Source organism: Ailuropoda melanoleuca, chromosome 3, assembly GCF_002007445.2.
Source record: "Ailuropoda melanoleuca isolate Jingjing chromosome 3, ASM200744v2, whole genome shotgun sequence".
In the NCBI taxonomy this organism is placed as follows: Eukaryota; Metazoa; Chordata; class Mammalia; order Carnivora; family Ursidae; genus Ailuropoda; species Ailuropoda melanoleuca.
Window position 1 is genome coordinate 38340358 of NC_048220.1, and position 25737 is coordinate 38366094.

General features: G+C 40.1%; 1 protein-coding gene across 1 annotated transcript in view; it reads left to right on the forward strand.

Annotated features, from left to right (window-relative positions):
- Nucleotides 1-25737, forward strand: part of RAB3C (RAB3C, member RAS oncogene family) — a 289724-nt gene that overhangs the window by 17627 nt on the left and 246360 nt on the right. Inside the window, exon 2 of the mRNA XM_019798663.2 lies at nucleotides 8921-9148. Coding sequence (XP_019654222.1) covers nucleotides 8921-9148 — 228 coding nt within the window. The remainder of the gene's footprint in view (nucleotides 1-8920; nucleotides 9149-25737) is intronic.

Consider the following 25737-nt stretch of genomic DNA (forward strand, 5'->3'; position numbering starts at 1 on the left):
ATGTCTGCTATTTCTTGCTAACAAGAAATGATGAAAAAACTTATGTATATGTTATTCATGTCCATGAGAAAAGTTTTAAATGAGTCTTTACATTTTGTGGCTAAGATAGAGTCCCTTTTATTTTTATAAATTGACAAATTGACATCTGCGTATAGGAAGTATAGTTGTCAAGAATACTTGATTTTTTAAATATCTTAATCTCAGTTTTGTTTTAAAGAGTTGTATACAGGGAAGATCGTTTCTTGGCCATGTGGGGTCAGAGAGGGATGTGGGGCTTGGATTTTCAGCCATTCCTCCTGTTTGCATGCCCTAGTCAGGGTGACCAACCATTTCAGCTTTCTGGTTTTAGCACTGAAAGCCCTTCAGTGTCCCATGAAATCCCTCAGTCTTGGGGAAACCAGGAGAGTTGGTCACTCTAGCCACACCACATAATCAAGACACCTGGCATCTGCAATCTCAAGGCCATCTGTAGGTTAAGAGTTCTTATGCAGACCTGAGATTCCCTTTCCTCTAGTCATTCACTTCCAAACCCCAAACTTTTGTTGCTCTTTCTTTTCTACTTCTCTTTTTCAATATGGAATTTCGCTTTAGTGAAAACCTTTGCCTCTGTTTTAGAAGGTTTTTGGGAAAGGATGAAGATAACCAGACTGTATGCATGATACTATTCATATATATATGTTTATATATTTTTATATGTACATATGAAAGTCTCTTAATGAGTTCTCACCTTGAAATAATGTGGACTTTAAAAAAATCTATTATTATTGAAGTATAATTGACATGTAACATTGCAAAAGTTTAAAGTATATAACATGTTGATTTGATACATTTATATATTGTAATATGATTACCACTGTGGAATAATCAGGTCGTAAAATTGTCATTTCTTTTATATGGTGGTAAGAATTAAGATCTAGTCTCTTGGCAACCTTGAAGTGTATGATATAGTATTGGTGTTTATGATGGTATTGTGGACTTTGATGATTTGCCAAATTTAGTATCAGAAATTAGGTTGAACTTCACCTAAAGTCAATGCTAAGGCCAAATAAGAGGAGTTTCCCACAGTTCCTTTGTATTCTTGGTGCATCCTTTCTCATGCTTTTCTTACCATGTATTACTCGAATTCTGCCCCCTTATTAATCCAGACCTGAAACTCAGCTCTCTCCAGGTTTCTACAAAAGTCCATTCATACCCAAGAGTTTCATGAGGTTAGTAACTCTCTAGAAGTTCCTGGGTGTCCACAATGTCACAAGGTAGGTCATATCACAGGGCATATGACCATTGGCCACATTCCCTTCCCCACAGCCTCTCCAGACCACAGAACATTTCTATCTGCACACAGGCCTCAGCTTCTATCCTAGAGGTATTTTGCTGAGTGCTCTTTGTTCCATGTCATAATATTTGTAATGAAAGACTAAGATGTTTATCTCAGTAATTATGAAACTCTGCAGAGTGGGAGTGTTGGGCGTCAGACCTCCTGCCCTTTAATGTTAGGAAATGAGAGGAATCATATTCTATAAAATTGATCATTTCCATTTTCAGAGAGTAGCATCAATGTTAGTTGGAGAAGAAAGTGAATGGCTTTATTCAAGGATCTAGCACATGCCAACAATTTTATTTTGTTGATCTTACTGCAACTCCTGTTTTATAGGCGAGGAAATTACAGCTTGGCATAATTTAAAAAATGACAAAATATGAAAAACCTTGACCAAGTTTACACAAGTAGCAGCCCTGGGATTCCTTCTCAGGCAGCCTGACCATCGAGTATTGCTCTTTACCCATATTCACATCACACCAAGAATATAGAATTTTCTTTTTCACAGATGTATCTGCATGCACATAATTTCAGAACTGCTAGAAAAGAAGTGGAATGTTGTTTTCCAACCTTTCTTCATGCTGTGATTTATAAAGCATGGATTACTAGTAGCTAGGGTACTCATCAGCATCGCAGGACTGCACTAATGACCCTCTGGCTTCAGCATTCATGAGGATGTGCAGGAGCTGCTGGGACCAGGGCTCTGCTTCATTGCAGCTGTCAGGATTACATCCTACCAGTCTGGAGAGCACCATGTGGTTCCCTTCCCAGATAACCTTGTTTACACTCTTCTCTCACATGGCCTGGGCATCCCCTTTACTGTGCTGCTGCACAGTCTGCATACAGGCTCTGTCTCCCCCTGGGAACCCTCTGTAACTACACCAGGAGTGAACTCTGGGGTGGGCTGGAGAACAGTATCTTTCATACTAGTAAGAATCATTTTGACATGGTTTGATACACTTCATTTTTCTATATACATCTAGATTTCCAGGAAGATTCAAAAACCATTATAATGAATTTTAAAGTATATCGAGATTAGATCATGCCTTTCTTCAACAAAGGAATAGATTTTTTTTCTAGAAGCAAAGAGAGGAAGTATCCTTGCTTCTTCTAATGTTCTCCTTTGTGGTTGCAATTTGAGGCTTATTAGTTTGGTGAAGAGGAGAGTGAACTAGCTGAACCCCCTATATATCTGTAACTCTTGAAGAACACATTTGGTCTAGGTAATGAGCGCTCAGTACACGTGCTGAGAGAAATCAAGATAACCTATTGAAAAACAAGGACCCCTCTACCTAAATTTCCTCTCAAATACCTTACCTTAATTTCTTCTTCAAAATGGAGGTAATGACTTCCGGTTTCCGCTCCTGTGCATAAGGAGCTTGGAAGTGGTTACTCCCATCCTCAGACAAGAAAAAAACTAAACAAAATGAAAATTACCAACTCTTAGATTCATCGGAGAATTGACCTCACAGAGAAAAATGCTGTGGGAGAGACCGATAACCTGATAAAATCACAAATTCCTGAAACAGAAACTCCCATGGGAACCCGTCCTGGGGTAGGAAAACCTGAACTGTAATTGATGAGTGGCTGGTGGCTCAGGGTGGACAAGTCCAAGAGATTGAAGCTCCAGGGGGTGCAGTTTGGGGGAGGGCACACTTGTGTGACTTTTACCCTCTGGACCCCTGTCAAGTTCTCACAGTGAGCGTTAGAGAAAATCCCCTCATGCTTCTGGCAGGGGGAGGGAGAAGGACCTCTTTCAAAATACACCCAGAGCATACTGTTTCGCTAACATGGGGGTACTAATAGATAGCCAAATCCTGGGGCAGTGACAGGATCAGGTGTGATCATGTATGGAAAGCACGAAGTACAGTGCCTATAAGGGCTGTTATTGTGGTGATTTTACTGTCTATGCATAAGCTGAAAGTTCTACTCATCTATGAGAGAGTATGCAGGAGATGGGGATCCAGAGATGGCCTGAAAGGAGTACTGTAAGATGTGGCTTAAGTAATGCATTTAAAATATACAGGGATTTGCATCTTGGAAGCGTTACTGTCATTTGGCATACCATCATATACATTCTCCCATGAGTCCCATGAAAGAGGAATTCACTCCCTGCTGACACGAAGAAATGAGACAAGGGCGGTTTCTGAATGCTGCCCTACTTTTCCAGGCCCTTTGCTTCAGAGCCAGGGTTAGAGTTTGAATGATCTAGTGCCTTGGCTGCTTCCAGTTTCCTGGACAGCATCTTCTCAGCTCAGCGGTGTTGTGTCCACAGCGGCATGAGCAGTGTTTTATTGCTTCTCCACTGGCTCATTCCAGGGCCAAGAGCAGCAGACACATACATGGAGAAATTGCTGGCCAGAGACTGCAAAGAGCATCACAATTCTGGTCCATTCAGAGAGACAAACAGGGAGGCAACCAACTGCCCAGACCAGGACCTTCCCCAGGAGAAATGATCTGGGGGCCAGATGACAGACATTCGGGAATCCTAACTATTCATATTTTCCTTATTGGTTTTAAAATTTTAGTGTTGACTTTAGAGCTCGCAGGAATGATTCTTTGTATTATGATTTTTCTTTTTTTCCCAGGCAACAATGATTAAGATTTGAAACTACTTGATGTATTTCTGTTCTTCCAATACATATGCCCCATCCTCACTTTCATCCTTCCTGTTTCAAAGAATATCATGTCCTTTTCTGGATAATTTGCCCTCGTTCATCTTCTCATTGACCCTCAGGCTGTTATCACTGGTAGTAGTGGGGATGTAGTACATTTAAAATCACTTCTTTTTGTTTTTCTCGTGAGATCAACAAAATGGTTTTGTGTGGTTCAGATTCTTAAGTGCCCAGAGGGATCCCTGAAAGTAATTTGCTTTTCCCGTTTATTTTGAAAAACAAATGTCAAAAATTCTGAAGTAGTCTGTGATTGCATGTGTTAGTCAGAGGTAATCTGTTTGGTCCCTAGTCAGTAGGACTTCTGGGGAAACTAGAATTAAAATTAAAATTGGCACATCAATTAAATCCAGGATCTGCTCACCTGCTGTTGAATGAAAGCACACCTAATGGGACGGCACAGTGGTTTCCCAGTGCACCAAGTCTCAGAGGTTAAGGATTTGCTTTAAGTTTGCCGAATTCCTTGATGACATATTGTAGAGGTCTCATCTGTAGATTTATATATATTCAACGGGGTAAAAGGTGTATTGCCATTTGTCTATAAACTGATTAGCATTTTGGTCAGAGCCTTAAATGAATGTGTAAAATTTTTACTGATCAAATGTAAGAATGGCATAAATCTGGAAGGGATAACCAAAGTTTCTGATGAAAGAACATAAAATTATCAGATCAGAATTGAATTGTAAATCAAAACAAACAATAGGAAATGTAACAGGGTACATACAAAGGTTGGCATTTCCATTAAAAAAAATCAATTGCCCAAGTATAGAATGGGGATAGGGGAGACCTATGTTTATTACAGTTAATGTGAAAAATGTCCTGACCGTTTGAGGAGACTTAATTAAGTGAGCTGTGATAAAATATAATAGTCTCATTTTACTCTGCACTACTGTATCTGGAATATTGTGACCAATTTTGGGAGCCACACATGGGACTTTGACATCTGGAGGGATGTCAGTTAACCTAGCAGGATGTGGGGGATTTTTCTGACATGACTTGTGTGGGGAAACGGGTAAGGCAGTTGGCGTCATCCAAGCGAAAGAAGGTGTATGGGGCTGTGATTTGTTCCTTCAGTCACCGGAATTTCTCTCAGATGGGAGAGGAATCAACTCTCTTGATTTATAAGGCAGAATCTAGAACACATGGGCAGAATCCATAGAGAAGGAAGTTTTAACTTTAAGAAAACAAACTGAGGGCTTCAGGGCGGGGGGAATGGGATAGGCTGGTAATGAGTATTAAGGAGGGCACATATTGCATGGTGCACTGGGTGGTATACGCAAGTAATGAATCATGGAACTTTACATCAAAAACTAGGAATGTACTGTATGGTGACTAACATAATATAATAAAAATATTATTATTAAAAAAAAGAAATTTAAAACATTTGCAGTTGTTCAGCAATGGAATGTGGTACTTAACAACCTCGTAAACTTTTTGTCACTCTGTGTGAAGGGCCCGGCTAGAATGCTAACCTGAGATGCCAGCAGAAGGGACTCTTGGAATGATTAGAAAGTTGGACTACCTTGAAGATTCTTTCCAACTCCCTGATTTTTTTAGTTAATTCAAGATTAATACAATTTAAGGAGTCATCTTTTTTTAAAGAGTTATCTTTTATATATCTTTTATGAAATCTGACCTACTTTCTGGGAGGTTACTCCATGTGTACTCATGTTTTCAAATATCAGCTATATTTTTCCATGAAAACTATGAAAATGTTCACATGACTTAGTATTTAGAAGTGTCAATAAATTGACATAGTGAAGACAAGTGTCTTTGACATTCATATGCTGTCAAACCACTTTATCTCTATTTTCGGTAAGATTAGGGACGTTTGTCAATCCTCTGGGCCAGGATGTATTTCATTATTCTGAATTTTAAAGAAAGACCTATGAACTCCCAGTGCACATTTTTCTTTTGATTGTGAATCTTACTGGGTATATAAATCAAGCAATAGTAAAAAAAAATTGTCTCCAAGAATAGCATGTAAGGAACTTCTCCAATTAGTCCTATAGAGGCTCTGGATACACCTGTTTACCAGCTTTGTCCTCCTTCATCCTAGACACCTTCTGTGCTCCCACCACCTTCTTTGCTGCCGACACTGCAAGGTATATCAGCCCTTGAAATTAAACATCTTCAATTTCTCATATCAGAGAAAACCCCAGTATGGTTTTCTCCATCTAAATCTCTATAACTATATTCAAAAAGTCTATATATTGATGATGCTGATATTGCTGCAGGTTTTGGAATCCACTTTTGGAATAGGTCTTGGGATAGATAGTAGGTGTTGGTCACATTTTCTTGTGAGGTATCCTGGAGATCCACAGGACTCAGTTGGATACCACCTTATAGTGATGGGATGCGATATATGGTAGTCTGTCACGCTGAGTATGGGCAGCTCTAGGAAAGTTGTTGTGTCTATTTTCTGACTGTGGCTTGGCTGAACATTCTTAACCCAGAACCTCGCATCTGGGCTGGTTCATATAAAAGATCTTCTTAACAAAGGCCATTTACAGGCCTGGCTGAACTTAGCACTTCCATAAGGGGGAGAGATTGTAGTAATTGGTGAAAGGACTAGGTCTGCAGGAATGGGGGTGCCATATGAAACAGTTTCCTGACTTTCTGGGGCTTCAGAAGTCATCAGAGCAAAACATCATTGTTCAAACTTACAGTCCCAGAATTATAATCCTGTTTTTGTCCTTGGCTGTCTGCTTGTGTTGGGGGAGGTTTACTTTAGCATATAGATGCCTGGGCCAGAAAGGAAAATCATAATATCTGCCTGTTGCAGTGGTCCAGTTTTGCTCACCAGCACTTATTCCAAGTTGTAATTATTGAGGACATCGGTGTGGTTACATGAACTTAAAAAGACAAATGCTTAAGCTGATCTTTAATAAATGTGAAATGCAACAAAATTTATATTGCCTTTAAATTTACTAATACATACAGGTTTCCTTTTTGTCCTTATTCTTATACATATAATTGTGTTCTCTTACTGGCACTAAGTATTTGTAGAAAGAGAATATGGTATCTCACCATCTCCTTTTTCCCCTTTCCCTTAATTTTTTATATATACAGGGCACGTTACTTCAACCGCCGATGTTGCCTTAGATGAAGTTGAGCACTATTTACTGTTTCAGGCATTCTGCTGTCTTCTTAGGGTTCTCTCTTGGCCACCTTCCCCAAGAGAAAGATAATTATTAATCAGATTTTATTGGAAATGGAACAAAAAAAAAGACTGTCTAGCTTAGCACCGCCCAATAGAATTTTCTGCAGGTATGCCAGTACTCTTTACCTCTCTGTCCAATACTGTTGCTCCTGGCCACCTGTGGCTATTGTGCCCTTGAAGTGTGGCCAGTGTGACTAGGAACTGAATTTTAATTTATATAATTTTAATTAATTTAATAATTTAATTAATTTAAATATAAGAAGATATTTGTGACTAGTGGCTACTATATTGGGGTGTGTTGGATACCATAGCAATTGCCAAAGAATTCATAGCATCAGAAAATGTAAGTAAATGCACTAATCAGTGGGATTCAGCATCTAAACTCTTCTTTTGAGCCAAATGGCACTTAGAAGTAATGCAGCATCACTGGGTGCCAGGTGGCTCAGTTGGTTGAGCGTCTGACTCTTGGTTTTGGTTCAGATCATGATATCGGTGTCGTGGGATCGAGCCCCACCTTAGCTCCGTGCTCAGCCCAGAGTCTGTTCGAGATTCTATCCCTCTCCCTTCCCCTCTACTCCTCCCCCTGCTTGCTCTCTCTCTCTCCCTAAAATAAATGAATAAAATCCTTAAGAAGTAATGCAGCATCAGCTTTGAGGATATTAAGGTGATCATCAAAAAGGTGAGAAAAAAATCAACATGCATCTAAAGCATTTATAATTAATAATAAAGATCATTCTCTCTGCTATGGTAGGTTCTTCACATATCTGCTTTACAGATATATCTTCTGTTCTTTTACAAATGTTCCAAGTTAGATACTATTTTTTCCATTTCATTTTAGAAAAAAACTGAGGCACAGCATTTTAAAATAATAAACCACCCCAAAGTCACACAGCCAGGAAATGTTAGAGCCAAGGTTTGAGCCCAGGTAGGATTCTTCAGTGATAAATTTCATAATGAGTATTTCCTACACTGTCTTTTAGAGCACATGTGCATGTCCCCCTAGTCATCATTGAGAACTAGGGTAGAAGTTGAGAACATGAGCCCTGTCACAACATTACTTGATTTGAGTTCTGTTTTCTACTGCTCATCACCTTTGTGAACTTGAGCACATTACTTAGTAATTCTGAGCCTCAATTTTCTCATTTTCTTATGAATCTACTTCATTGGTTGTTGTTAGGGTTAAATAAGTTTCTCACACAGTGTTTGAGCCATAAATACTTGTCATCGTCATTTTTAATTTGAAAGGACTGCCATTTATTTTAGGATGTTGCTTTAATGTGATGTTAATAGATGAAATAGATACATGCTTTGGGTGCACTTTCCTAGGAAATAAGAGAGACTCTAATATTCAGATAATACAGTAAGAAACACCCTGCTGTTCAACCACTTTGGTGTGTCCATCACCGGGTTTATAAAGTTTCAGAGCCCACATGCGCTGGCCAGTTCCTCATATCTTTGCTTTTCATGTAACCCTTATAGATGTCTCCTTTGGTGTCTTTGATTGGTTCAGAATGCTGAGCAGTGACAAACACCAACACAGCTGGAAAGAGCTGTAAGATTTGCTGTTCTGTCTTCTAGCAGGGAATTATTGCCATGGATACCAGCATCAGAGGAAAACTGGGGAGGATTCTCAACTGGTCTCCTGAGTGGTCTGACATCTGTTTCTGGCAAGGCCAATAATGAGTGTGCTGCTAGCTTCATATCTAATGGAAGACTGATCCATGTCTCTCTCTCTCTCTCTCTCTCTCTCTCTCCCTTTTTTAACCACAGATGGCCTCTTCCCAAGATGCCCGGTATGGCCAGAAAGACTCCTCTGATCAGAACTTCGACTACATGTTCAAATTGCTCATCATTGGCAATAGCAGTGTGGGGAAAACATCTTTCCTGTTCCGTTATGCAGATGACTCCTTTACATCTGCATTTGTCAGCACAGTTGGGATCGATTTCAAAGTAAAAACTGTATTCAAAAATGAAAAGAGGATCAAGCTTCAGATTTGGGTAAGTGACTTTGAAATGACAATGTTCTTCAGTCTAGGACATTGAACATAGATGTATCTAAGGGAAATGCTTTTTGCCTTGTTCTGTCCCCGTGGTGTCCACAGGCTCCATTTCCAGGTTCTTTGCTTGGAAAATTCTTTTCTGTTTCAAAGACAGTAGAGTGATGCCTCTTTAAGGTATGGAGACTGAATTATGCCTTGCTGTCAAGTGATCCTTCTTAGAGTCTTCAGAAGAAAGAAAATCCAAATATGTGTTGTGTTGGTGGTAGAAGGAACAATCATTGAGAAGCTAGGGTCTGCCTTTTATCATCTGTATGACCTTGAACACGTCTGTACAGCCCTCAATGCCACTTTTGTAATCTCCAAAATAGGCAAAGTCAATCTCGCCTTTTAGGTCATAGGAAGCATGCTGTCCCGGGCAGTATAAGGAAGATGGTAAATGCCCATACATAGAGAAAACTTAGGTTTGGTCCCTTTATAAAGCCCCAGCTAAAACTTTGAACATGGTCTGTTTATACTTCACAGACTGTTTTCTCAGCTCTATGAGTTATGTTTATGCACACAAACAAAACAAAACAAATAAAATAAAATATTTAGTTTAAACAGGGTTTTCCTCTAAACAGAAGGTTTCCCAGTAAGTTTTGAGACCATTTGGCTAACTTTCTACTTCTTTCCACTGCTGCAGAAGGTCAACATTTCTTTAGCTAAATTGTTGGGAGAGAATTAGACTAGCAAGTGAGAAACAGGAAAAATTTGTGTGGGTAACAGTTTCAAGGTAATATAAGAATGAAGTGAAAATTAGTCATACCATACCGAGAGAGAATTATGTAGTAAGAATTTTTTTGTGTATCATGTAATATATGGGTACAATGGTTTGGAACATTTCCACAGTAAGTTTTGTCTCCTTTTTCCTGTTTTTTTTGTGCCTCTGCCACTGGAATTGACTTGAGCTATAAACAGGCATTTCCTCCCAAGAGGTGTTTTCCATCTTCTTCCGAGACATTTCTGATATCTGCTACCATTTTGTGCTGGCCCCAGGGTTGATCTGTAGCACAGATGATAAATCTCCTTCCTCAAATGTGGAGAGTTGAAAGAAAGATAAATCCCAGAGTGCAGCATTTAAACTTCTCTAAAAAATAAATAACACTTTATTAAAATATCTGTATGAACTGAGTGACCTTTAAGTATCTTAAAGCTCTTAGGAACAGATTTAAAGATGTAGGTATGTACACAGACAGGTATCCTTTAAGGCAGTTTACAAAAGACTCTTACTCTTTTACTTATTTTAACTCTGGATCTTCTAAGTCTAATTAAAACTGGTATTAGAGCTTGGAAAAGTAGTCCCAGGCCCCTTCACTACTCTTCCAGTCCCCAAAGCCATATTTGTTGGGAGGGTCCCTCTTTGGAACTTAAACACACAGCCCTGTCTGTGGACACAGAAAGAGCTGTGTTCATTGCTTCACATTTGGGTCCTGATTAATTCTCTTCCTTTTGAGCTTTAGGCAACCCACCATTGTATCAAGATAACTTTCATATTCAGGTTCAAGAAAGGCCCCTTAACTCTGAGGAGCTTTGGTGAATTGAAAATTAAATTAATTTTGTAATCGTACATCTCTCAATTCTCTGACCGTGTTTTTTCTGCTACTAAAAGAACAGTCATTCCTTTGGCTGACAGCACCTAGTTTCTCCTCACTGCTTTATACCTTACAGATACTTAAAGATGGTGGTTGTGATCATTTAGGTAAAACAGCAATGTGGTGTGTTAAGTCAGTCTAGTAATCGCTAGCAATTTCTCAATCTAGGTTTTTGACAGAAATATAGCGGTACATAATTATCTGTTCTTAATGTAAAACAGATATATTTCAAATAATATAAATGATTTTCTGAGAATTATAAACTATTTCACATTTACAAAAATATTTTCTTCAAAACACAAAACGCTAGTAACAGCCCAGAGCTGAATCATTGACCTTTCTTGAGGGGTTGAAATGAAGTTACTTCTGCGTAGGTCTTACTCTTGGATGAAATTTGCTCTTCTTTGAGCCAACCTAGACTTAACTCAGATCTTTGAGCTGCCTCTACCCTCATACCTCCTCATGTTTCTCACCTCCCATCACTTTACTCAAAAAGCCCTAACATATAACTCTCTTTAAATTTGTCTCTAATCTTCCATAATGCACCATTCTTCTAAAACCTCCAACTCTCTTCACAGCCCACTTCAACCCAGAACTTCATTCTAGGGCTGCCATTCTCCCATTCCATGCATACCCACACTTCTTCAGGGGTCAGCCACTCAGTAATCTTCCACATTGCCCTCTCCTTAATCACAACAGTCGTTTGATGGCCACTGTTATCTTTACAGTTAAAGCAGTCTCATTTCTTCCTCTTTAGGGTTATTAGGAACTCCTAATGCATCTATGACTCTAGGGATGTGAATTTGGGTTTTACGCTACTGTTTACCAACTGGTCTATTAGACTGTGAAACATTCCAAAGAAGTACTATAAAAAGTTTTTGTGCTCACTGAACTTGTTGGAAAAAGAAATTAACTTTCATGGAGTAATTATAAACTTCTATAAACAAATACCAACTGTATAACCATTAAAGGTAACTGGCATCTATCGAACATCTGCCATATGTCAGGCATTATCTTTGCTTTAGCTCTAATTCCCACAACAATCCAACTTTGCACTTATTATTATTATTCTTATTTTCCTTGAGAAATCTGAAGTTGGGACAAGTTTGGTAGCTGCCCAAGATCATGTGACGAGTGGTTGATTTGAGGATGGGTCTATCAGATACTAATGCTTGGGCTTGTTCCCCTTTACCAAGCTGCCATAATTAAGAAGTCTTCTGGAATATGGTGGTGTTTTTGTGAAGACGGCAATCTTAAATGATGGCAATCTTAAATGAAGAAAATTTTGAAAAAGTTTGGCCATTTTAATGAATTTAGGCATGCTGAGGATGATAGGGTAAAGAATAATAAGGTGAAAAAAACAAAAACAAACATCAACAAAAAAATGGAGTAATAGGGTGGTTGGCCTAAGTATAGGTATAACTACAGTAATTCTAGGGACACTTGCTCTATGCTGTTATGTAAGTATATTGGAAAATATTTAGCTGTGTACAGTTATTATTATTTAATAACCTCAACAAATCATTTATTTGGGAATATATTTGGCATTGATGATTTTTCATCTTATAGTATTCTGAAAACCAATTAACTATTTTTCCCAGCTTATGGTATTTTTATGTACTTATATTAATTTGTAGCTGATTCATTTGGCTATCCATGATCATCTTAGCCTATATCACACAGTCTGTTCCTCCTCACATTTCTGACACCAAATGTGTGTGGGTTTTCTAGACCAATTAATTCTTCAGCTCTCTGTAGATATCACCTAGCTGTCCTACAATTTAATTCAATTCTGATACTAACTGCGTGGAGTTAGCCCAGACCCCAGAGGTAAAGGGCCCTGTTCTGCCACACTGCCCTCTCTCACTTCAGACTCCAGTCACAAATTTGGGCTACCTATGCTTCTGACCTATAGGCTCTAAATTGGGGGTTCTCATTACTTCACCCCTCAGAGTCGATAATTTGTTAGAATAGCTCACAGAACTCAGGAAAACAGTTCACTTACTATTACCTGTTTATTATAAAGGATTGAATTCAGTAACAGCCAAACAGAAGAGAAGAATAGGGCAGTTTCAGGGACGGAGGGTAGACACAGCTTCCATGCCATCTCTGGGCATGCCATACTCCCAGCATCATAACGTGGTCACCAACCCAGAAGCTCTCTGAACCTCATCTTTAGGATATTTATGGAGCTTCCATTACATAGGCATTGTTGATGAAATCAGTGGCTATTGGTGATTAACTCAGTCTCCAGCACCTCTCCCCTTCCAGAGGATGGGGTTGGGGGCAGGGGCTGAAAGTTCCATATCTTTACCCAGACAGGCTGAGGTTGTTGATATGATTCTGATTACTTTATTAGTTTTAAACTGTCCATGAATAGGACTATTCCAGGTTAGGAAACCAAGACTTAGGGAGGATAAATATTTTGCCTTACTTTACAATCAGTGCCAGAGCATGTCTCCTGCTAGTTGAGCCAGTCTGATTGCTACTATACCAAGTTCACTCCCAACTCAAGGTAAGTGCTATGTTATGACCACTGGGATGAATCTTCTTGGTTGCCAGTGGAATCCACCAGGCACAGGAACATCAAACTTGAGGCCAGATTTCAAGTAGTATTTCTTTTTTTTTTTTTTAATTTTATTTTATTATTTTGTGTTAATCACCATACAGTACATCCCCAGATTCCGATGTAAAGTTTGATGCTTCATTAGTTGCGTATAACACCCAGTGCACCATGCAATACGTGCCCTCCCTACTACCCATCACCAGGCTATCCCCTTCCCCCACCCCCTCCCCTCTGAAGTCCTCAGTTTGCCTCTCACAGTCCATAGTCTCTCATGATAGTAGTATTTCTAATATGTCAGGAGGAAGAGCCTGGGTAGGAAGACTCCCCCATTTTCCTCTCAGTGGTTTGCTTTTTGCATGTGTGCAGTTTTCTGAGTCCACAAACTGGATTGCTTACTGGATTTTTAACAGTCCAAATTAAAATAAAGCATTTTAACAGCTACTAGAAAACATTGCCATTTCTTCCTTGGTATGTTACACCTCCTCTCTGTGGAAGTTCATTACTGCCTTGGAATAAATAGCATCATTCATTTGTACTTAGTTACAGACTTTGTATTCCATTAATATATTTATGTGTCCCTTTATCCTTCACTGAATTAACATTTCTCATTGCATTTTCATTTTATGATCATTTTTATGATTCTCAAATCAAAAATTTTGAAAATTTTAAAGATTCCAAATATTTGGTCTGATTCTTTTATTTATTTATTTTTGTATGTCTGCTTAATGCTATTATGAACATATTGGAGAGAAATTTAGTGTGGTGTTTCACTTTAATTGGAGAAAGCTATTTCATAGCTAGGATCTGTATAATTTTGCTTCTAATTTTAAAAATAGTTTAGATTTGAGAGAGCCTATGTAGAGTGAATGTCTTCCCAACGAGAAGATTGAAAGTAATAGAGCATCAGTTACTAAGACAAATATCACCTGTATTTATTTTTAGTATCTAGATTACTTGTATGAGAGCATTGAGGCTTATAGCAATTTGCAAAGCAAAAAGTGCTGGCAATTACTGAAATCAGACCGTAGGTAGTCAGACTTGACAGTGTGGTTCCCCTGAATAAATGGTAACTTCCCTTGCTTAAAGAAAGCACATAGGTATCCTTTTTCAGCTCTGCATTATTTAAGTCCAAAAATCAAGTTGATTCTAATGAATGAAGACTTAACTTGAGAAAGCCGTAGCTTAGTTAGGTAATACAGGTTTAAATGGGCTGGGGGCAGGTAGGTAAGAGGCAGAGGGCATTACTGTGCATTGCCCTTTATCACTCCTTGTCTTTCGGCTTCCTCTCTCCTTCTTTCCCCCTCTTCCTCCCTTCTTCATTTCTGAAGCTTTGGCCAGGCTGAGTTAATTGGAAGCTGATTCTCAGCACATTCAGAGTCCAGGGCTGCTGCACACAGATACACACAGATATAGTGGTCAAGGGCACCAGCCACAGGGTCAAGTGGGGCCATTCTCCAGCTGGAGTGCCACTTGTTGAGCCTTATGGTCTCTCTGACGGGCACCTTTTCCTTTCCACATAGGTGCCATCTGTTTGTCAAATACGTGCGGCTGGACCACATGCAAGTAAAGAGGATTCTGATTCCCATATAGTAACCATGTATGCGGGGCGTAACCAGTCAGAATCTAATACAAGAGATGGACTCATAAACCCAGAGAAGGCTACAAGCCCTGCTTCCCTAGGGGAGGCATGGAGGAAGACGGTGTTTTAAAATATAGGTTTTATTATTATTTAAGTATGGCAGGGCCACCAGATCAGGAGACAACTGCCATTGAAAAGATAGCTTGTTATATTCACAGATGCATGAGTCTACTCAAGAGAAGAAGGCATGGGCTGGGGGAGGGGGGCACAAGGAGAATGAAGGGAATCACCAGGGTGGGTCAGGAGGTGGGTGGGGGTGTGTGACAAGAACCTCTGTTGTGGTTTCTGTGGCGTGAATGGACACAGCAGGGTCAGCAGGTTTAGAATTGCTAGTTTGAAGGATTTCAGCAGATCCTGGGGGCCCTAGAGGCTGTCCCTGGTTGTCTGGTACCTGGCCCAGGGGTGATTAGGGCAGGTAAAGAGGGGCCCAAAGTGGGAGAGCTCAGTAAGGGAGGTGGTCGGGGGTTCTGAGCTCTGGATTCATTCATTCCCATTTGAAAAGTGAGCTGCCTGTGGGTTTTTAATGTCTCCAGGAATTGGCTAACTCTGAGAAGGGCTGTCCCTCCTGAGTCCACAAGGCCCCAGGTGTCAAAACATCAGAATACAGAAAATGAAAGACATGCTTAATACAGAAAGCAGGTTCTTGGAGTCCCAGGATGGCTTCTGTCATTGACTTTCTGACAAATGCTTGTGATTTCAAATACTTTCACCACAGCTCTGTGCATTTCTGGGTCTGGGTATTTGGAGACCTAGTAAATTGGGTCAGGAAAAGTTCTTACATATTTTCTGGCTTAACCCCTCATTTGATGATATGACTGATAGACCATCATTTCTTGAACCCAGTTTTGATACAGAGTTAAAGGAATTTTCCCAAAGTCATAGCTAGGATGTGTTAGAGGCAGGATTCCAACCAGGGAACTCTATCCAAAACCCATACCTACTTGACTACATGGTATAAACGAGGTCCGGGAAGGCCAAGTGATTTCTTTGAGATCTTCAGGTTATCCAGTCTGAAATCCTGCAGATGTTAATCCTTAGCAAGTATTTTTTCCACACTATGTAATTGCTCCATATTTTCCCCTGTTATTTCTTCATTACCTGCTCCAAGAAATTATTTATGGTTACAGAAAGAAATCAGTCGTTTTGCTTTTAACTTACTATCCACCAGCACGAGTGGGCTGTGCATTATCTGTGTTTAAAACACATAGATATACACAGCAGGAGGGACTGGAACACATTCAACTAGCTTCTTCCTTGTACATTTCTGGAATGCCTGTTTCTACTTACGGGAAACGTGCATATAAAGAAGAGTATGTGGAAGGAAGAGCCTGAGTAAATGGAATGGGAAAATCCTTCTACCTGTAATCTTTGCATTTGGTGCTCATGTAGCCTACTCACCCTGCCCACTGATTTCAGGATGGTGTTCCAGTTCTTTCATCTCTTTGTAAGGAGCCAACATTTTCTGCCCAGGTACATTTCTTAAGAGAACCACTGAAGCCAGAGGCAGCTGCCAAGACCATTCCTGGTACTCTCATTTGTATGTTGTTTTCCCCCTTCACATGTCTTCTAACTTAGCGTCTGCTTTCCCTGAGAGATTGAGAAAGGCAATATTTGGTTTCACTCCTGAAAGGAAGTTGATGCTTGTGTGTGAAATGTCAAGATGCATGATAACATTCACTCTCTCAGGCAGCTGAAATCAGCAACTCCTGCAGTCCCACTGTGTTCAAACCACTTTCTTAACATTGACAAAATAGGAGGAATGGTAAAGACTTTCCTCCTGGCCCAGTGGAGGTGACCAGCTATGTGGGAAGACAGGACAATGACCAGAAGAAAGGAGCACCCTGTGGTTCATGAAGCGAGTGTCCCCAAGGGGCAGAGTGGTCCAGTAGCATAAGCAGGGACTTCAGACTCTGCTGGTCTGGGGTTCCCGTGCTGACTCTGATCTCACTAGCTGTGACCTCAAGCCCTAACTTCTCTAAGCCTCATTTTACTCATTTGTGAAATCTACCCCTTATCTGCTAAGTATTTGCCATAACAAATACTTACGATTGTTCAATATTAGGCAAAAAATTAACAAGAAATGTTAGTTTTCTTCTTTCCTAAAAATAGTGTACAAAAACAGACTTTTGTGCTCAAATAATTTAATCAAATCAAATATCCATTGGGTCCCTACTATGGGGTAAGCACTGAGCTAGGTGCTGGGGACATAATGGTAAAGGATACACAGGGTCTGCCATAGGAGCCAACCATCGGATGGGGAGGTAGAGAATGAAGAGAGAATTCCATCTGCTGTGATGAATGCTCTGGAGGCGTGAACACAGGGTACACGGGAAAGAAGCCTAACCCAGGCTTGGGGACTCTGGGAGGGCTTTCCAAGGGCCTTTACATCTGAGACTTGAACTGACAAATGAAGTGAAATTATATATTCACTGATTCCCTCATTCAGTCACTAGATCAACATGTATTGAGTTTTTACTATGGGCCAGACACTGGGAAGGAATTTGAGATTGAAAGTAAGTACTCGGAAAACCTAGATTGTGATGGTGCTATGGATAAATAATCAGAAACCTCTGTTAAAGGAAAGACAGCAAAAGGGGAGGGGAAGCTAGTTTTCATTAGATGATCAAGGAGGCTTTATATGAGCTAACTGAGCTGAGACCTGGAGAACGAGAAGGAGCCGGATGTTGAAGAAGAGGGATGAATGTCCTTGTTCTCCTCCTCTCCCCCCTCCTCTCCCTTCCCCCGCCCCTATTTCAAAAGTGAGAGTTTTTGTCGTCTGGGTTTTTTTCCACCATAGCTTCGTAGAGAGTGTTTGTTGCTTACCCTGTGTTTATCAGATCTTGACAGTTCAGATTCTGAGCAGATGGATTGAGACTATTGGAACCTATAGCACTGACAGTTTGGCAGTCTTCTTTAAGGAACAAGATAGAAAAACGCATTACTTTTGCAAAAGTATCCAAAAGCGGATAACTGTGTGATACCATTGCTGGTGCCTCTTGGAAGGAGCCTAAAGCTTCATCTTCAGTCATCTTCATGGCAGTTCAGTGCTACTTTGGCAGAAAGTTTACCTGCATGTCTGGAGGGACTAAAAGATGCATGCAGCTGCTAAGAAGCAGTTACCATTGCATGAGGGAAGGTACGGTTGGCGTGTGTGTGCATAGGTGTGTTGGAGCAGTGGGATAGAAGAGGGACATTGGGGCAGGGCACCAGAGTCCTGGGCCAAATGACATTCAGTGATCCCTGATGTGCCGGGTATAGTTGAGTGTGTTTATGAGGGTTCAGTCATCCTCACAGAAACCTATGAGACAGATGCCACTTTTATCTTCAATTTACACATGAGGAAACTGAGGCACAAAGAAGGTGAATACCTCACCCAAGGTCTCACAGCTAACAAGTAGTTAGCAGATAGCAATGTGAACCCCCTATCTTGGGAGGTTTCTCTTTTAACCCGTTCTGCTACACCCTTTCTCTGTAAGTGCCACTTTTGAGTCATTCTCTGGATGAGCCACTGAGCACATTCTATTTTTATTTTTTTATTTTATTTTTTAAAGGATTTTGTGTATCTATTTGAGAGAGAAAGAGAGAGAGCACGAGCCAGGAGAGGGGCAGGGAAGCAGACTCCCCACTGAGCAGGGAGCCCGATGTGGGACTCGATCCCAGGACTCTGGGATCGTGACCTGAGCCTAAGGCAGACGCTTCACCAACTGAGCCACCCAGGTACCCGAGCACATTTTATTTTTAATGCTTACGACAACCTCAAAATGTTGGTGTTAGCATAGATTTTTTTTAACATATGAGGAAATCAAGACTCAGAGATTAAATAATTTTCTGCTGGCCATGTAGCTTTTCCCACTGCTTTTAGAGTAACTTTGAACGTTTTGACTTTCAGATTAAAAAAAAGCAGGAAGTAGCCAAAATCAGTGGAGTACATTTTCCCCAGAAATGTATCGTGACCATATAGCCCATCCAAATTGTTATCTTTTGTGATTCTCCGGTCATCCCAGTTCCTACAGGGACTTCTAGCCAAGACTGCTGCTCTCCAACTTACTAAAAATGGGAATACCAGCTTTAGTAGCAGCGAATGGGGATTCGGCATAAGGAACATCCCAGATAATTAAATATTTAAACTGCCAAAACTTGAAACAAATTAAACATTGTAATGAAAATCTTTTTGTCTTGCACATTTACTTAACTTAGGGGGACAGGAAGGATAAGCCAATTGGTTTTGGCTTCTCAGGATTATCAGTATAAGACCTTCAGGGATGACTACTCCACTCAGTGGTCCCCAAGTGATATTTTCTGTGGTCTTAGGTCATTTTATACATAGTTTTTCTTTCTTCAATATCACCTTGCCCCCTTTCATGTTTCCAGTTGCTTTCCTTTGCCCTTCTAATTTTTTTTTTTTTTTACTTCCATGATATCATTTTATAAATCACATTCCCTGTCATTAGGTGACTGGAGATCATCACAGTGGATCAGCATGAGTCTTTTTATTGACATGCATGAGCTTTGGGGTAAGGATGCTGGAAAGTCTCACAGACCTCTCAGAAGCCTCCCTTTGCTACTATATTGTTATCTGCACGTGTTTATCAACCACAGTATTAAAACTGCCTGATCACGTTGGTGTTATTTTAACCTTAGGCCTATCCTTGGCTTACGTGTATCTGAACTCCCCGAAGATGGCGATATCATGTAGTGGTTTTGTTGTTGAGAATGGGCTCCAAAGCTAGGCTGTCTGTGTTCATATTTTAGTCCTAAGACTTATGAGTGTTGTGACCTTGGGCAAGTTAATTAACATCTCTGTGCCTCAATGTTTCTATCTGTAAACTGGGGAACATAAAAATACTTTGCTTATAGTCTTTGTGTAAAGAGCAAGTAAAATGGCTTTTGTGTAGTTCTTAGCATAGTACTACCTGATGCATCGTGTATGACGATAAAGAAGTCATTTTTATTTCTCTCAAACTGCATTTTGCCAATATTGACCTCACCTGTCTAACTCCATACTTTCTGTAACTGCAAATGGGTTTTTGAGCCGTAAATTTCTAGTTCCAATGTAGGTAGATATTTATGTGAAGGACTTAATTTTGGTGTTCTAACATGGTAATGAAATCCAAGCAGAGGGACAAGGTGAAGCGTCTTGAGGACAACTGGGTTTCTCTCACCAGCCCAGAGAAAATTTTGATATGCTCAAGTGAGGGGTTTTCTGGTATTTTAGAGCCATCTCTACATCTAGATAGAGTCATCAACTGTGCAGGGAAGCAAACCCATACAGCTTGTTTGAGTGCTCATGAAATTGATGTCCTTCCCTATAACAAAAATGATTATAAATCATTGAAATCATGGAGAGCTGTTATTAAAACACTGGGTTATAATTTCCTCAGGATATTGCCTAGTGATACTGAAAGCTTCTGATTTAAGCTGTAAGTTATGTCTGTGTCACCAAATGTCATTGTTATTTTTCTGGTGATTTGTTTAAAGTGATACTGAACTGGGCGCCTGGGTGGCTCAGTTGGTTAAGTGTCTGCCCTCGGCTCAGGTCATGATCCTAGAGTCTTGGGATCGAGCCCTGCATGGAGCTCCCTGCTTGGCAGGGAGCCTGCTTCTCCCTTTCCCTCTGCCTGATGCTCCCCCCGTTTGTGATTTTTCTCTCTCTCTTTCAAATAAATAAATGAAATCTTAAAAAAAAATAAAGTGATACTGAACTAACCAGTTGTTCTGGCATTATATAAACACAGCTTAAATCTGGGAGCCAATGAAGCATTTAATTACTCCATATTTATTTCTCAAGTCAGATTTAAGGAAAAAACACAGCATTTCCCAAGCTGGATAACACTTATTTTCAGTTAGGAATGGTGTTATTTTCCCTTCAGCTTTTGCTCTCATAGCACTAACTTTGCTAGTCCTGGGCATTACCACTGTGATAAGCCAACCAGTGAGTTAAAAGAAACAGCAACCCAAGCATCAGTTGATACAGATCACTTTGCTCAACCTGCCAATGGACACGAAGAAATGGAGGGCAAGGTCTCCACCTTCAAAAAGTTTACAATCTTTGAAAACAACTTAGTCAATCTTAAAATGTCTATAAAGCATCATATGCAAGATTACAGAGTATAAGCCCAAAATACAAAGACAAAATTAAAAAGGGTTAAAGTGGATGAATGTATCAACAGTGTTTGGGAGAGAAACACACTGGACAACTTAAGAGAGTTTATTGATTTTACAAAGGTATCTGTTGGATTTAGGGAAGCAGTAAGGGATGGTGCAGACCCCAGGGCTATTACTGCCCTTGGACTGATGGGAAGGGGAACCAGAAAGAGCCGTAGCTGTAGAGGTAGACGTAGTTCAAGAGGTCCTGTGTGTCGGAGCCTTGGTCTTTTTCAATAACACAGCCTCTGCTGGTCAATCGCTCAGCAGAAAAGTGGCCTAGGGAAAAAACACCCAGACCTCTCATTCCTCCTGCCCTCTGACTTTTTACCAGTACCTCTCATTGGCTGAGTCCCGTCCCCTTCCTGGGTAGCCAGCAAAGGAGCTTTGTTTTAGCAGTTCGCTAAAGTTAGGCCCCTACGGCACAGAGTAAGACGGAACTGGGTAAAGTGGGTATTTAGCACAATGAAGAAGTAGTTTTGTTTTGTTTGTTTGTTTGTTTGAGAGAAAGTGAGAGCTAGAGAGATCACAGAAGGAGAGGGAGCATGAGAAGCAGACTCGCCGCTGAGCAGAGAGCTTGACGTGGGGCTTGATCCCAGGACCCTGAGATTATGACCCGAGCCGAAGGCAGACGCTTAATCAACTGAGCCACCCAGGTGTCCCAAGAAGATAGTTTTGTATTAATATTTTCTGTATAAGACAATTCATGTATTAAATAAGATGATGTAGAGCCCAAATGCACATTTTAAAGAATTTGAATTATAAACGTTATATGGCATTGTCTTCATATGTTCGTACTCCTGATAATATGTAATATGGTACATTTCAAACTTCTGTTTTGTTTGCTTTCACTGTCCACATGGTCCTCCTTAATTGTTCCGGTGCACATTCATTGAATGATTCTACTGAGTGCAAGATATTGCTATTGAGTTCGCACTTTGAATGCATATATGGCCATTAATGTCTGCTTCAGAAGGAAATACGTTAGTATTCACTCAAAACAGAGGGAGTGTCTGTGTGGAAAAAAATTATCAGTTAGCCCAGGGCCTTTATCTAATCCCCTTGGTGGTGCTTTAGTATCCTCTGAAAAGGGAAAATAAAACAAATTTTCTGAGAACTTGGGCAACAAAAGCCATTGGGATGAATGGTTTAGTCACAGAGAGGCTAGGAAAACCTGTGTGCTACCCAAGTTTAAGAATTCAGGATTGGGATAGACCAGTGATGGGTAGTAAGGAGGGCACGTATTGCATTGCGCACTGGGTGTTATATGCAACTAATGAATCATCGAACTTTACATCGGAAACCGGGGATGTACTGTATGGTGGCTAGCATAATAAAATAAAAAAATCATAAAAAAAAAAAAAGAATTCAGGATTGGGGCGCCTGGGTGGCTCAGGCGTTAAGCGTCTGCCTTCGGCTTGGGGAGTGATCCTGGAGTTCTGGGATCGAGCCCCACATCAGACTCCTCCACTGGAGGCCTGCTTCTCCCTCTCCCACTCCCCCTGCTTGTGTTCCCTCTCTTGCTGGCTGTCTCTATCTATGTAAAATGAATAAATAAAATCTTTAAAAAAAAAAAAAAGAATTCAGGGTTGACCCTCCATTCTGTGAGACTGCATAAGGATGTTCCCTTCCAAATGCCATTCGTGACCCATGGTGACCTCTAACACACGTGTCTCCAAAGGAAGAACGAGGCAATGTATTTTTTTCATAAAGCTAAATTATTCAATTTTATGAAACCTATAACATTAAAATAATATTATTTGTTTTAATTCCTTCCCACTCTTTTGGTAATCTGATAGATGGTGCATTTCTTCTTAAACCTTTCTGTGGAAAAAATGTGGCCATTCTCATAAATACAAAACCCATTTGTATTTATTTATTATATTATTTTAGTCTCAGAAGCCCAAATGTTTGAGGATCGGTGATGTGGGGGTTTGTGTGGGTACACCCCTCCTGAGCTGAGCAATGTGGAGAGAATAACCACATAACCACATGTGTTTTAGTGACACAACCCTGAGCATGACTTTGTCCTAAAGGACCAGACATAGTGGTTGCTATGTGTTGTGCAAAGTGCTAAACCCTGGAAGAGAGAGAACCAAGGGTTTCTATGCTTCCTATCTTCTGGTGACTTACAGGATAATGGTATCACAGCAAGTACGGTGATGCATGAAGAGCAACCCAATGAGAAAAGCAAAGGCCATTTATCTTGAGTTTGATACGGCCAGGGAGTCAGCCACAGTCACTTGTACTTTGGAGGAAACTGAGAGGCAGGCAGAAGAGTGGGAAAGGTTTCTAGTGGAGGAAAGGGAAGTCTTCAGGTATGTCCTGATTGGGGGCTGTTGGCAGGGGTCATGGTAGACGGGCTAACTAGAAGTGGGGCATCCTTTATGATTGGTTAGGGATGCATGTTGGGCTTTTTTTAAATGTCCTAAATTGGTGTTAGGGACAAACTGTCAGTTATTAATCAAGTCCTAATCTTTTTGGGCAATTGTTACAGAAATTATTTCATTTCCTGGATTGTCACTAGAGGTAGCAATCTAGACCTGTAAGTCTGACTTATAGCAGACTGGCCTCCTTGGTTGCTTATTGGACACAATGGGGTTGGTTTCCTGGACAGATTGCTGCAGGTTGTGGGTTTAAGTTCTATTTTTATATATGGTCTGCCCATTGTCTGTTTGTATATTCAATCTCATAAGTAAGCCAAAGACAAGGACAGCTTTAATAAGAACAAGAGAGCACAGGAGAGATAATGGGTTTTGGTGTCTGATGTTTTGATTCTGGGCAAAAACTCCATTATGTCTTGGTTTCATTTTCTATAGAGTAAAGATAATAATCTTTTCCTGTAGGGTTGTTCTGAAGAATAACATAGTATTATGTAATGTGCCTTGTATGGTTCTCGTAATTTTTGGACCCATTTACACCCTTAAAAATTATTGAGGACCCCAAAGAGCCTCCATGTTTGTGGATTAAATCTCTTGATATTTGCTATATTAGAAATTAAAATGGAAAAATTTAAAATATTTATTGGTTCATTTTTAAATAACAGTAAGCATATTATATGTAAACATAAATTACACACTTTCAATAGAAAATAACTGCATCTTGCAAAACAAAAGAAATAGTGAGAAGAGTGATATTGTTTTATATGTTTGCAAATTTCTTTAATGTATGGCTTAATTGAGGACGGCTGGATTTTCGTTATCTGCTTGCTCATTCGTCTGTTGGTATAGCTCATGTCACGTCACATCTGAACAACTCCACTGTACACCTGTGAAAGAATGAGAATGAAAAATGAAAATAACAACTGAGTGTTTTTTTTTTTTAATTAATACTGATCTCAGGGACCTTCTGAAAGGGTTTGGGGGCTCCCAGACCACATTTTGAGTACCACTCCTCTAGACCTCAAAAATTATTAATAATGTTAGCAGAAGATTACAGCACTGCTGACCCGTATTTGAAAGGTCCATCTTTAGAGAGAGGTACTGCTTTATACTCCCACAGCTGGCAGATAAAAGAAAGGAGATCCTCTGATAATAGATGGCTTTCCTGAAAGCCAGGTTTGAGGATCAGAGCAAAGGATGCAAATCTTTGCAAATGGAGGACAAACTGGAAGGAAGTTTTTATTTTTCAGCAGTATCTCAATAAGAGAATGAGTAAATGAAAGCTCATACCCATGCCTTTTACACCAAGCTGTTATCAACAATATGACAACAGTAAGTGGCATGGACTGGAAAGTAGGTCCTGCTCAGATCTGGCTCCCTGGAGCAAGAATCTCCCCTAATTTTGGGAAGGTAGGCAAGTAACAAGTATGGTGGACCTTCCTGCCGCCCGCCCTTAGTTTACAAACTGGGAAACTGGAGAAACCATTTGATTTCTTGGCCGTATTCTCAGAGAGAACCTTGCTGGTGAAATTAAGCTCCTTGATTCTGAAATCCTAGTCTTTCAAAGTTGATGGGAAGTTGAATGTTAATTTACACTACGTTATGCACGACTGATGGACTGACTCAAATATCCTAAGGGTATTGAATTTTAAAACAGTACCTTGTTAACTAAAGGAATGAAGGAGCTTTTAGCAGCAAGTGTCTTAGTGGGGCCACCTTTCCAGGACTCTTCAACTTAGATCAGCTGTGTGAAAGGCTGGCTGAGACACTTAAGGCACATTGTTGACCTTTTATGATAATTGAGGAGGAAAATGGGCTTATAGAAATCATTTCATTTTATTTCAGCCAATAGGTCTGTCTTCCTCTTTTAAGAAGACTGTAGTAGTGTTTTTGTTTTCTATCATATTTTGCAAAGCAATTACCCCCTGGGTCAAGACAAAGCTCAGAAAATTTCATGTCCACCCCTTCCTTTTTCACAAATTTATAATCTATTGGAAACAAGAGAGTGAGAATTGAAAGTGTTTTTCTCGCTTTGCTCTGTGGCTAGCTTCTGTCAATGCTCTAACAAGGTCTGTAGGTCTGGTTTGGAGAGTGAAATTCTAAATTGAGTTTTGTAATAACATAACTACCAAGCGCTAAAAGCAGAGATGAAAGGACAGGCCGCTTGGTCCGGGACTGGTGAAAGCTGCCCGGGCTGAGACTTTGAGCCTGGACTTGTCAGACCTA